This window comes from Budorcas taxicolor, chromosome 23 (genome assembly GCF_023091745.1).
Source record: "Budorcas taxicolor isolate Tak-1 chromosome 23, Takin1.1, whole genome shotgun sequence".
Lineage (NCBI taxonomy): Eukaryota > Metazoa > Chordata > Mammalia > Artiodactyla > Bovidae > Budorcas > Budorcas taxicolor.
The window spans coordinates 40,211,156-40,224,790 of record NC_068932.1 but is presented as its reverse complement, the minus strand read 5'-3'; the positions used below and the strand labels follow the sequence as shown (position 1 = coordinate 40,224,790).

The 13,635-nt window shown below is 42.4% G+C and overlaps 1 protein-coding gene across 2 annotated transcripts in view; it reads right to left on the bottom strand.

Moving 5' to 3' along the window:
- Positions 1–311: 311 nt before the first annotated feature.
- WDR11 (WD repeat domain 11) overlaps positions 312–13,635 on the bottom strand; it is a 54,697-nt gene continuing 41,373 nt past the window's right edge. For both annotated transcript variants that reach the window (XM_052660804.1, XM_052660807.1), the window contains exons 17-29: positions 13,334–13,440; positions 12,804–12,918; positions 12,262–12,433; positions 9,850–9,958; positions 8,498–8,560; positions 7,289–7,354; positions 6,352–6,529; positions 5,637–5,732; positions 4,862–5,027; positions 4,037–4,134; positions 3,444–3,589; positions 2,617–2,696; positions 312–1,249 (exon numbers count right to left, since the gene is read on the bottom strand). In XM_052660804.1, the coding sequence (XP_052516764.1) occupies positions 1,095–1,249; positions 2,617–2,696; positions 3,444–3,589; positions 4,037–4,134; positions 4,862–5,027; positions 5,637–5,732; positions 6,352–6,529; positions 7,289–7,354; positions 8,498–8,560; positions 9,850–9,958; positions 12,262–12,433; positions 12,804–12,918; positions 13,334–13,440 (1,551 nt within the window). In that variant the 3' untranslated portion in view covers positions 312–1,094. The remainder of the gene's footprint in view (positions 1,250–2,616; positions 2,697–3,443; positions 3,590–4,036; positions 4,135–4,861; positions 5,028–5,636; positions 5,733–6,351; positions 6,530–7,288; positions 7,355–8,497; positions 8,561–9,849; positions 9,959–12,261; positions 12,434–12,803; positions 12,919–13,333; positions 13,441–13,635) is intronic.

Here is a 13,635-nt window from a genome sequence, read left to right as displayed (position 1 = left end):
GGCAGGGACTACGACTCTATCTAAAAACACCTCCCAGTGGGTGTTAGTACAGATGTCACCCTGGATGTCCCGGGTAAAGACAGGAAGGCCATTTCCTCTCCTCTCAGAGCCACAAGCTGAGCCCTGCCCACCCAGGAACCCTGGCGGCAGGTGTTCCACCCTGCTCTGTGCCGCGGCCCCGAGTTCCTGCAGCCCGGTTCCGGATTCAACAAAGCAGCGCTGGAGGGTGGGCAGCTGGACCAACTCCTGAGGCGCCAGGACAGCACCCAATGTGGTGCACAGCAGCTCAGAGGACACAAGGCCTGGCTGGGATTAATTCCCTTTTTATTTATCATTTCTGTAAGTTACGCACATTTAAAGTTTTAGCAATAATTTACAAGTCACATCTCATATAGTTCAGTCATTGGAAGAACACCAAGACAGAAAATTATTAGAGCGCTGAGCCTTCAAAGAGGAGGTTACTGTAACACATCACAGCAGGAGCTAAAATCTCAAATATCCAAGACTCCACAGACAAAACCTAAACCTTAGAATTTCTCTAAGAGCCAATGCACTTGAAATTACAAAATTCAGCAACTGCCTAAACCAAGAAATGAACAGCTCTGTTTCCAAGGTAAGAAAACAAGGAATGCTGTGGTAAGTCACCTTGACTGTTTAAATGTTTCTGCTCTGTTTATACCTGGAATGACTGTATATACACACAGGCACAGTACATATTTCGGTATAGCTCTCACAAACTGCTTTTACTACAGATTTAAATCTAGTCCAGGAGAAAAGCAATTCAATTGCTTGGATCTTAAGTTTTAAAAAAAGAAAAGTATTTCTAGGGACTCTTAAAGCTGTCTCCAAAGTATAAAATGTTATACTTTAAATATCTGAAGTGTGCCTATCTTCCTCTGAGATGGATGCAGGTCCTGGCTTCTTACAGCATAAACGCTCATATAGGGTTGTGCATACATGGTGAAACAGCCCACGAGGGCCCTGGAGAGGACGGCACCCTCGTGGGTCCGGGCTGTGACTGTCCACAGCCAGACCAACACCCTGGCTGCTGCTCTTGAGGCCGGGTGCCCTGGGGTGCGGAGACTGGCCCCTCTTCAGTCAGTCAGTTCTTGCTTGGGGGATTCCAGTTCGTTCAATAAATCTCTGCCAGCTGCTCCAGCCTTTGAAGCAAAAAGAACTGCTCCCTGTTTAAAACCGAGGTTCTTTAAACTTCGGGCATAATCTGCATATATAGCAGAGATGAGCTTCTGTAAACTGCAGTTAAGGAAGAGAAAGGCAGAGAGGGCTCCAGCAGGTTCCCACAGGCCAGAAACAAGGTCCAGCTCTGGAGAGTGTCCAGGGGAGGGCAGCGCAGGAGGAGCACTAGGGGCTCTTCCCAGGGAGGGCAGCTGCTGGGGTTGGGGGGCGGGAGCAGGGAGGTGAGGTTTCAATCTGCAATGTCCCTGCACTGGCACCAGCTGAGCCCAAAGCCCGAACTCCTACAAGACCCAACTAACATCCCCTCAGATGCTCCAAGGTCTAAACGCACTTAAGGAGTGAGAGGGAAGGATGACAGAAGAGAAATACATGTGCAAACCCTTGGGCTATTTGCAAATCGGAGAGGCTGGTGTTTAAGGGGCAGATCCAACCTCACTGAGTGGCTCAGACGGTAAAGAATCCGCCTGCCATGAGAAAGACCTGGGTTCGACCCCTGGGTTGGGAAGATCCCCTGGAGGAGGCCATAGCAACCCACTCCAGTATCTTGCCTGGAGAATTCCACGGACAGAGGAGCCTGGCGGGCTACAGTCCATGGGGTTGCAAAGAGTCAGACACGACCGAGTGACTTTCACTTTCACTTTGGGGATGTTAGACAGCCCTGTTCCACTGTGCTCTGATATCCAAAACAGAGCCACTGAATCAGAGCCATCTTCACCAGTGCTGAGGTACATGACACTGAGTTCAATTTTCTGTTAAAAAATATATACAGAAAAATTAAAAAACATGACATGTAGATATGAGGCCACAATGTAACAATTCAAGAAAAAGTGCAATGACAACAACAAAGCCTCTGCAGACACAAGGACCTGAGAGGAGGATTCTCAAGCTCCTTCTTTTCCAAGGAAAACATGGGACTCAAGTGACGGGTGGCGGAGCTGAAACGCTCCTGGGCACACAGGGCCACTGTGACCTGCCTCCATGACACATCTCTCTGAAGCGCCGCTGTGTCTTGTTCCATGTTAGCCCGTCCCTGTGGGTGACAGCCAGTCTTTCTGTTTAGTCTCTTCTGGTATGCATTTATTCCAGCAGAGCCTCCTACAGCTTTCCTATACTAGTTCCTCTATTTTCTTTGTAAGTTCGAAGAAAACATTACAAAATCTGGGCTCCCTCCACTTCACAGCCCTTCCTGGCTCTCCATTTCTCTCACAGCTGATGCCAGTGGGGCAACAACCTTCTTTCTGATTTGTCCCCCCCCACCCCCCCACCCCATTTCTCCCTTTTTGCTGGCTCTGGGCAGTCAGAACACGGATCTTTCTCCATACAATAGTCTCCTCCCATGCAGCACAGCCAATGGGGATGCTTAAAACTCACTCACGGCATCTGGTTCCCCCTCAGCAAACACGTCCCAGTAAAGGATATCTGTGTCCTCACTGACTTCGATGGCTCCGTACTTGAGACAAGCTTCCACAAACAAGGCCGCTCTGTCGAAGTACCTCATGCTGCTCAACAGAACACAAAGCACGTCAGGAGCTGTGACTTTCATCATCTGGAGGTAGGACCATCCCAGGGAGTGTTTCTATACAAGGACGTGTACACACTCTCCACAGAAGCCCGAGGGCTGTGTGAGGCACACGAGCGCTGTGCTCTGCCCCAGCTTAGAGGAAGGGGGATTCTCATGCCCCAACCCTTTGCTCTTTTCTATTAACTCTTGTAAAAATTTTGTTAAATCACTGAAATAGAGACAGGACAAAAATCCACATACCCAGGTCCAGATTTCACAAGTAACTTTCTGTCATATCTGCCTCAACCTACTTCCTTTAGTTTTAAATAAATAAAATGTCCTGTGGTAAGTGATAAGCATTAATTACCCTTCCTTCAAGGTTCTCAGAGGGGACACCTCCAACTTGCCACACTTTCTTCCCCCTTCCTACTGCTTTTCTGCTTTTGTCTCAGTTGTTCTACTCAAAGCTAAATTGACCTCAATTCTTTTTAAATATTCTTTTTAAACAGGTAACTATTAGGTTTGACTAGCATATTGGCAGAGAAGTAGCAAAGTTCCTAGACCAAAAGAAGAATGAATAAGCATGGACTGTTCCACTCCCTTTAGGTTTTTTTCTGAAAACTAAACCTGAAGTATATGCTTCTCCCTTCACTCCCAACATCAAGGACTACCAGCCTCCTGGCAGAGCCTCCTGAGTAGTGGTAAATCCTGGGTGGTTCTGACCAGCCACTGACAGTGGGCGTACCTGTGAAGCGTCTCGGCCACGCTGGAAAAGCAGCCCAAGGAAAGGAGAACCAGGAGGGCCTTGGACTTCTGGTTCACTTGAGGGGAGCAAAGGTGGTCGACCCACCGTTTCAAAACATCAGCGCACTCTTCAGAATTTAAGCGGACCTGAGGAAGATGCCCACGTTAAAAAGGACACCCTGCACTACACAGAAGGAAAAAAGAATTCAGTTGAAATGGGATCTATTACTATGAAACAGAGCTCATCTCTGCTTTGCAACACAGCCCCTGCTGCTGCAACACCATGACCAGAGGTGACGGGGATCCACACCTCGGGATCAATGGGCCCGGGACCACCTCTGGGCTGTATGTAGTCTGGACTCACACCCCAGCAGGGACAGGAGGCAGCTGCTTTCACTTAATTGCTAACCAATGCAACCTCCACTTTACAGTAAGAAGAAATGTAATTTATAGGCAAAGAAGAAGATGAAAGTTGCTAAGAAAATATTTGTAAAGCCGCTTTGCAGCCCCCCAAAATACCTCCAAATCATGAGTCAAAAATTCAAGATTGAACTTTCTCGCCTGAGGTTCCAGGCGCCTACTAGAATCACCTACTTTGGCAAGCCACGCTGCCCGGTTCCACTCGCCGTAGGTCTGCAGGTAGCGGCAGGCGTCCGCAGCTTTGTCTATCAGGCAGAGCAGCTGGACGCCCTCTGGAAGATAAGACAGCAGCCCCGTGAGTGACGCTGGAGCTGTCTCTCTGGCGAGTCACTGAAGGGTAAAACCACCATTTGACTTCACCTGGTCTTGGACATTTTATACCTACTGGAGACTTGACTGACTTAAATTTTAAAATGAAGTATTAAAATAGGGTTTTACAATGTTATTACTCAAGTAACCTGGGTTGGCAGTACAAATACAGTCCAGAAAACAAACAAGTCAAGACTATCTCACTCACTGGTTTTAACGTTTAGGGTGCCCACGTTTGTCCAATTTATGTCTATTATTTCAGCTATTATTAACAACACCCCTTTTACTCTTTAAAAATGCACTGGTCTAGATGACTAAATTATATGGTCATCTTATAATATGAGGGCTTCCCTGGTGGCTCAGATGGTAAAGAATCTGCCTGCAATGCAGGAGACCCAGGTTTGATCCCTGGATCAGGAAGATCCCCTGGAGAAGGGAATGGTAACCCACTCCAGTATCCTTGCTTGGACAATTCCATGGACAGAGGAGCCTGGCAAGCTATAGTCCATGGGGTCACGAAGAATCGGACACAACTGAGTGACTAACACTTTCATAATATAAACTGCTAGCAATAATTTATTTTTCTCCAGGGTATATCAAAAAGAAATATTCTTAATAACCAAATAGTTTCCTAGGAATGGGTCTGATTTTTCAGAGCACTGACAAATATACCCCTAAAGCATGCCTCACCTGCCAGTTTTCCATTGGCGATCATATTAGTTGCCACGAGCTTGATGGTGCTCTGGGAGGGGCCTGACGAGGTGACGGTTGTGACCAGGCAGGCTTTCAGTGAATCACAGTAATAATGCTGGTTGTCTGCGCTGGTTTCCAAAAGCAACTGCACAGCTCTGTCTGTCTAATAAGGGAAACAGTTCTAGTTATGAGGCCATTTTCCTCCAACATAACCTTTCAAGATTCATAATTTGGAACACTGAAGTTTTCAGTTTAAAGAAGATTTTCATTGTCAAAAATTATCCATAAACACATTGATTACATGCATACAAGCTGAACAAAAGTGCAACACTGCTTCTTTAGGACAAATGTAAAACCACAGGTACACCAGTTTACACAGGTACTTATTTAAGCTCTGTACTAGTCAGAGACAAAACCAAACCAAAACAAAACAAAACTAGGCAGGCCTCATGTGACCTTCAGTTCATTTCAGGTCAGTCCCTCAGTCGTGTCCGACTCTCTGTGACCCCATGAATTGTAGCACGCTAGGCCTCCCTGTCCATCATGTGACATTATGGAAGCCAAAATTACAAGTTGGTTTACCATGTATTTTTGCTTTCTCAGAACGTCTGTTGGTCTTATTTTGAGGGAAGGCATATATTTACATCTATGCTTTCAGGGAAATGCTATAGTGTGTGTGCACAGTGATTGTATGTGATATAAATGATGCTGAAAAATACTAATCAACTAGCAACTCCCTGAAACATGAGAAGAGTTATAAAAACTGACATACTTGACCCAAGAGAAGCAGCTGGTCTGTACATTTCCTTGTATGATCATAAGTTGACCGTTTTACTTCCTGGAGATTAACCCTTTCCAACTGAAATTTCTAGAGCAGAAAACAAAACAAAACAAAACAGAGAAAACTGAGCCTGGATTTTAAAACTTTTGAATTATTTAACTATTAGTAAACATTACTTTGACTTCTGAGTCAAAGAAGAAGTCCAACAATTTAATAAGAATTTGAGAAGGAAAAAATGTTGAAATGTACTATAGTCTGTGCATAAGTCTGCCTGCTTACAGAAACTGGCACTTTAGTAGAGCTGGAAGAAAAACCCCTATGTGTAATTCAGTACTCTACTGGAGGTTAAACAAATTATGAAACTACCTTTACATATACAGAACAGCAAATTCAAACCAAGTAAATTAAGTATTTGTTATTTATAGAAAATTAATAACATGAGAAAATTAAAACGAACCAAGTTAAAATTTTTTAAGACCCCCTCCCAAAATTAAAAGGCTGTTAATAATACAATTTTAATGTCTACTAAAAACTCAGTAAGCGTTTAAGAGCTTTTCAAGTCCTGAAACAGGCCTTTTTTATGTGACTGTGCCAAGGGACTCATTTCTGTTATGTGGACCTTTACTTAGCACAAAGTTTCCCAACTTTAAGATACTTGCAAAGAAAGACACAGCTTTAAAGGTTTTTAATATATGAAACATAATACCTGAAAATAGGCATTTTCACAGAGGACGTCGTAACATATATCTAGCGGGTTGTTCACTCTGTCCCGAGGAACAGCTTCTTTAACCACTGGTGTGCTCGCGGCCTTTTCCTGGGACAGGCTGTGCAGATAGTGGGCGGCGACAGTCCAGAAGTGCAGCTCCGATTCATCACCGTAAAGTCTGGCCAGGGTGAGACCACAGTCGCCACTGACCTCATGCAGCAGCATGGGGCCTGGACGGGGGCTCTCCCAGGGCAGCCTGAAGTGCTGGGAGCATGGTGCTGGCCCATGAGAGACCAACGTGCCGGCTGGTGGAAGAGCTGAAGCTGGAAGAGTCTCCAGCCCTGTTGCTGGGTCTCAAACAGCACAGGGCCCTGACTGCATGGGGCCCCTTCCGACCCAAGCCTCCCTTTGTTGTATGTTAAGAGCCACACTGCGGTGCTATAGCCTGCTATTATTTACCTGGTTTGCCATCAGCACATCTTTCAATCTGCACCAGTTAAGGAAGAAGTTCCTCTGGGATCACTGACTACATAAGGTGTGGAAATAATATGCTCTTTATTCTCTGGGGAGTGGAGGGAAATGTCTTTCTTATAAGGGATGGCTCTACTCTAAGTAAGAATACATAGGTTATTACTTCTAAATATAATCTAAATATAACTTATGGGTATACTTAGGATATGCCCCTTGTAGCTGACATTTTAAAAAGCTATCTGTAGAATGGAGTCTTTGCAATAGAGAAGGCCTAGATCTCATGCCTTTTTCTTTTTCCTGTTTGTAATACTACTTGCAAAACGATCTGTAAGCCAACTATAAAGGATGAACTGATATATTTTCTAAAATTCCAAAGAGTTTGGTTTTAACTAACAACTCTTGATGAAAGGAGTGAGTTAGCCTGAAATTCCCTGTCTCTTACACAGAACACTTCAAATAGTGTTACCTTGAAACAAGCAGGCATCTCTGCAGAAGAGTAAACTCCGGATCGAGCAAGAGCTTCTTTATGTCACTGCAGGCAGGAATCCAGACAGAGGCAAGACACAATTTTTGAATCCAACAATAAAGGAGATAAATCAATACACTCTTAAAATGGAAATTCTACCCAAAAGATGTGATAAGAATCTACAAAAGAAGTCACTTTGCCACGGCCCTGAAACTGCAAGAGCTTACAGGGTTTAGACAGTATCTAGGCTTGGAGAAGTGGAACCCATCAACTACCACAGCTTAAGGTTCTAATTCTGATTTACCTTCTTGAAGCAGCTCAACTCCCATTCTAAAAAATATGAACAGCTACCTAACTAAAGGAATAAGAAGGTCATTGTTGATGAAACGATTTTACTAAATGATCATCAGGAACACTCTATACTTCAGAGAAGATGCACTCAGAATTTATTCTTCAAAGTACTGAAAAATTAAAATATATAAGGAAGAAAGGATAGTATTTCATAAATTGATATTTCTACAATAGCCCATTATAGACTATTTATAAATCAGGAAGAAGGGGAGATAGTCTTTAAATCTATTCTTTTCCATTTAAACTTAAATGCTAACCTTGGGACAGAGAAGAGAAAAAAGTAATTATTTTAAATTTGACATCAATATAATATTCCTTTAGCATTAATTTAATAAGTATTAAAATATATGTGATGGATTTTAGATTGCCAAGATATGTTTTCCCAAGAACTCCTTGTGGAGTCAAATTCTCCTTCTTCCTTTCCAGTGTTATTCACAGTATCTATCTGTAAATGTTCTTGACTCTAGGGAGCATATTAATTTCTTAGAATTGTGCACATACAGCACCTGACACAGAGAACCTATCTTAGCAGAGAGAAGCTGACACACAAGAATTGCCCTGTGTACATCCATCCTCTAACGTGAGGCTTTGCAGGGCATTTGTGCTGGAGGCAGGCTAGCTACAAGGCAGCTTACCCCACTGCTTCTCCTGCCCTGACATTAGACCACAGCAATCTGAAACTTATTTCCACAAAACAAAGACTCTAAAGGGAAACAAACCGAGGTAAAGAGAAGGGTCTCTCCGTGGGCCACTAATATTTTCCAAAACAAAGCTTATTTTAATTTTTAAAAGTCTAAATAATTACGTTTTTCCTTTTCATAGTCTTATTCTCTAATAAAACACAGTCAGAGTGCTTACTTAGACAATGAGTTCAACTGCTCTTGAAGGAGATTCTTTATTTCTTCATTTTCTGGATAATCACTGTACCAAGAAAAGATTTTTAATGAGTTAATTTTCTCTTTATTTACCACCATTTATTTCTTCACCAGGAAAAAAGTTGTGTTAATACAGAAATAACTTCTTTGTAGTCCTTGGTTAAAGCAACAGACCACTCAGGAACCAACCAATCATCTTTAATGTCTGCTTTTATCTCATTGAGGCAAAACTGAGAAATGAGCACCGAAAGTTTCTCTGGCTTTCAAGAAACCAGAAAATTTATTAGTGAGCTGTTACTAAGGAACTTAGCAACGACTACAGGACTCTGCTAGTTCTGCTCTGCAAACTTAACGTTCATTTCTCTGAGTAGATACTTCTTGGAGAAAGAACATCTCATCACATTTATTTTTTTAATTCTCCTAACCCAGGGCTTCACTGGTGGCTCAGTGGTAAAGAATCCGCTCGCCAATGCAGGAGATGTGGGTTTGATCCCTGGATCGGGAAGATCCACTGGAGAAGGAAATGGCAACCCACTTCAGTATGCTTGCCTAGAAAATTCCACAGACAGAGGACCCTGGGGGGCTACAGTCCATGGGGTCACAAAGAGTCAGACACGACTAAGTGACTGAGCACACACACAACCCATGCCTATCTGTGCATTCCACACAGCAAAGGTCCCATAACACTTGTGGGAGTTTAACTAACAACCACCAATAATGGTTTCTGTGACTATTTTTTGCAAGGAGGCAGGCTATAAAACATAAAACACTTCTGAAGTAGATTCCTTTATGCTGCTTTTAAAAAGATTTAATCTTGTCCCCTGACCCTGATGCTGGGAAAGCTTGAAGGCGGGAGGAGAAGGGGATGACAGAGGATGAGATGGTTGGATGGCATCACCAATTCAATAGACATGAGTTTGATTAAGCTCCGAGAGTTGGTGATGGACAGGGAGGCCTGGTGTGCTGCAATTCATGGGGTCACAAAGAGTCAGACATGGCTGGAGTGACTGAACTGAACTGAATCTTGTCCCCAAATTCCTCTTGGCCTCAACTGGCCCTCTTCACACTCAGTATGCCATGCCCAGGTTCAGACCATAAGAGGACCACAAAGCCACCTGAGAGACCCATGTGTACTCACAGCTGTGCCCAGGTCTCCAGAGTGGGAAAGACAAGAGGCAGATCAGTGGCTCTTTCAGGGTCTCTGCCATCACTGCTTTAACTCAGTGTTAGGGTTCCAATCCCTGTAAGCCCTGGAGACCAGCCACTAACTTTCACGGAGTGTCCGTCAATCTTAAATCAATTAAGAAAGGAAAACAACAATGCAAAAAAACTTACACATGAGAAATGTCCAAAGAATACTGTCCATTCCAAGGCTGATGTAATAAGAAAGCTTTCAAGGCGAGAGCAGCCCTGGGAACAAGGAGATATGGGCACCACACAGGCTCTAGACAAAAACACAGATTTTGCTTTTAACAAGTAGAATTGTATACAACTATAAAGTTTCCGCTGTAGACAGTTCACAGAGAAGTCAGCAGAGAACGATGTGTAAGTCTGGTGGTGGCAACTCAGACAGCATATTAGTGTAGTCACTGCTTAGGACACAGGGGCTAAGTGTCAGGCAGAAAGTTAGACTGAAGAGTTTCTGACCCCACAGAGATAGTACTGAAAGTTCTTAGAAACAGCATCATATGAAATGTTATTAAACAAGTCTCATAGTTCTGGATTCCTTTTAGACACTGCTAAAAAGAATATTGTTTTATGCCATTTTATGCCCCTGATCTAGGCAGCAGGTAAGAAGGATTCTCCAACTTAAAAACAGGGATTCCAATTTTCTACATTTGTCTGACTTCCCCTTTTACTGGGAGAAGAGGCAGTGTCAGAAAAATGTAAATAAGGGGTGGGGGTGGAGGAAGAAGACCAAGCTATCCTAAGAAAACAGATTTGAATCAACATATTATGATCTCTACTTTTCATAAAGGAGAAATGAAGCAAATATACTAAATATTATATCAATGCATATGACCTCAAATGATTTTATTATCCTACATCAATAAGGTCCAAAATACATTTCTAATTCCTCAAAATAGAAATATATTACATCAAACATATTTTTCCAAGCTCAAATCAGCACATATCTGGCAGCAAACACACAGAAATCTTTATTCTAACTCCATGTTTACACTCTCACCAGTCTGTATTCTTTAACATTTACTGAGTGTTGTTCTGAGTTTAAAGTTCAATTTGGGGGAATATATGCACAATTTCATTGACTTTCCCCATTATTATTTTAAAACTTGCCCTTTTTGGCTGAGGTTGCACCACTAGAGAGTCGATAGGATTTTTTTTTTTTTTAGGAAAATTTTAAAAGAAAAATGTAATCTAAAATCTGGTTGAGAGTCACCTATTCATTCATGGTATTAAACAGTCATGGTACTAAACATGGTAGCCCATTAAGCTAACAATGGGTTCTCATTAATTATATAAATAGTTTAACTTAAAAACAAGTACCTTGGCTTTGGAGACTTTTAGGCTCAAATTTTAAGATCAAGGTCAAAGAACAGCTTCTCAAACATCTAGATTATATTTGCATACTTCTTTACCTAGAACTAATAACTAAATTAAAATAAAAAATCATTCTTGAAATTCCCTTAATTTCCTCAATAACTTTACATTTCAAGTTAGTATCTATGCTTGTCCTTCCCTAGAGGGAGGTTCTGCGACTTCTGCAGAGCTGGCAGGGATCTTGAGGACAGATGTGGCGATGCAGCGCTCAACTGCAGCTCACCAGACAGCACTCACGGTCCCAGAGTAAGAAGTGATGGTTCCCAAATACAGTGGCAGGAGTGGGGCAGTGGCACAAACGAAAGCACATTCAATCTAAGTTAAAGGCAGCCCAGTCAACACACACAGCTACTCGGTAGTGCCTCAAGCACAAACGCAACAATGAAGGCTCATGTTTTTAAAACCCTACTGTCTCTGAATGTGCCAAGGACTGACTCTGTGAAGGTACAGACAATTCCCAGAGCCGACAGTTTCTATGATGAAACTCTGTAAATGACTAAACAATTCTCTTATGACATTTTTTTACAGATCAGATAGCCCAGTATATACGACAAAGGTATGCCTGGAAAAAATTTAATGTAGGGACATCTCATTTTCAAATAGATTGATGAGTGCACTCACAAACTTCTCATTCATAGCTACTTTTTACTAAAATAGCTTTCATTCTCAGAAAAAAAAAATCTCAAAACCACCATACAAAAAAGGGCAGGGTAGTGCAATCATCTAATTCTGTTTTGACTGGCCCTTTAACAAGTCATAAGACAGGCATCACAATTCATGATACTTTCCAAAGTTATTTTTCCATGATATATGGTTGCAAAAGACACAAGACTCACTATTAAAAAACCAGCAGCACTTAACCACTAGATTCGTGTCCCCTGATGACCTCTCCTGAAGTCTGAGGAAGTCATTTTTATTCTTGTAAACATCTTTGATCTTTTGACAGAGCACTCAGAAAGGGGTCAAGGAAAGGGCGCTGAGTAAATCAGCCTTGGGGAATGACTGACACCTAATTACAGAGTCTAGCATCTCACTAGTATCAACATTCAAGCTTTAAGTTAATATACATTCTTAAACGTAGATTCCTAGAAAGAATGAAAGGAAACAGAAGAAGCTCTCTCCCATGAAAAGAACAGCTGATGCAAAATAAAGACACTTCCAAGCATCCTTCCCTTAGAACCATACCGGTCAACTCCTGCTCGTCCATCCTAAAGCACGTGGACTTCATGGACATCTCCAGGACCCTGATACACCCATCATCGGAAGCCAGGATCACTTTATCTGACGTGCACCAGTCCACGTCCAATATCCGAAAGGTTACATTTCTTCCACTTCTTAAACTGCTCACCATCTGAACCTTCAAGAGTGAATTTGGTTGTCACTTTCAGAAAGAAAAGGAAGACGTTTATCATTCCAGACTAAATGAGCAAGAAAGATAGTGCCTGTGGCGAAGGTCCAGTTCATGTTTAAAACTGAGCAGTCGTGGGCAATCTATCTTCCACATGCAGACTGCATTTTGAAGGTCCCAGAGATGGTGATAACATTAACAATCTGTTGAGCTGTCACCTTTAGAACAGAAATACTATAAAAGAAAAATTTTTAAAGGAAGAAAACTGCTCTAAGAAGCTTGACAAACTCATTTATAAATCAGAAGGAAGGAAAACAAGTACATAGTTCCTGTGACCAGCAGCTTCATTTGCAGTGAACCCATGTGGAGCTGGGCTTACCTCTTTAGAATCCCACACTTCAGCTCCATCATTGTACATTGCTATTAATTTTTGGTTTCCTTTACCAGGGGCGAAACGAATCTTCTTCACCCAACTTCGGTGTGTAGGTATTCCTCTGAGGACAAACAGAAACCAAAACACCAATATGAAGTAGAATAATATCTTGTCATTGAGAGATATGTCCAATGTCTCTTTCTATTTTTGCTTTTGACAAGTTCTAGTGACATGACAGGACAAACACTCTGCTTTCTGGGACAGGGGTCACATACAACAGACATGGTCTGCTCTTTAACAGCAGACGGAATAGTGCCCCAGCACTTCTGTGTGAGCCCCCTGCAGGTAAGGGTCATCTATGAATATTCCAGAGTTTAGCTCAAGGCCGTTCCCAAGTTCTATAACAAGAGACCCAAGGATCCAACCTGCACATGACTATATTTAATGACACTATTGCCAAGTGGCAAGCCTCTAATGAAACTATATCAAGACTTTTTGTTTCAGCCAAATAATACACTTGAATTCTTGACACATACCTGGATACTCTGCCTTTCAAATCCCAAAAATTTAAATTTCCATCCATATCTCCAAGAACTAACGTATCACCTTTCCAAGCAATGCAAGTAATGCTACCCATACTCCCCTAGAAAAGAACAGCAACAAACACACATCAATTTTACCACTTATAAGCAGTCACAACAGAGGAATACTTTTATTTAACAACTGTGATGAAATAATAAAGATATCTGGCTGGTTTAGTCACTAAGTTGTGTCTGACTCTACGACCCCATAGACTGTAGCCCACCAGGCTCTTCTGTCCATTGGCTCTCCCAAGCAA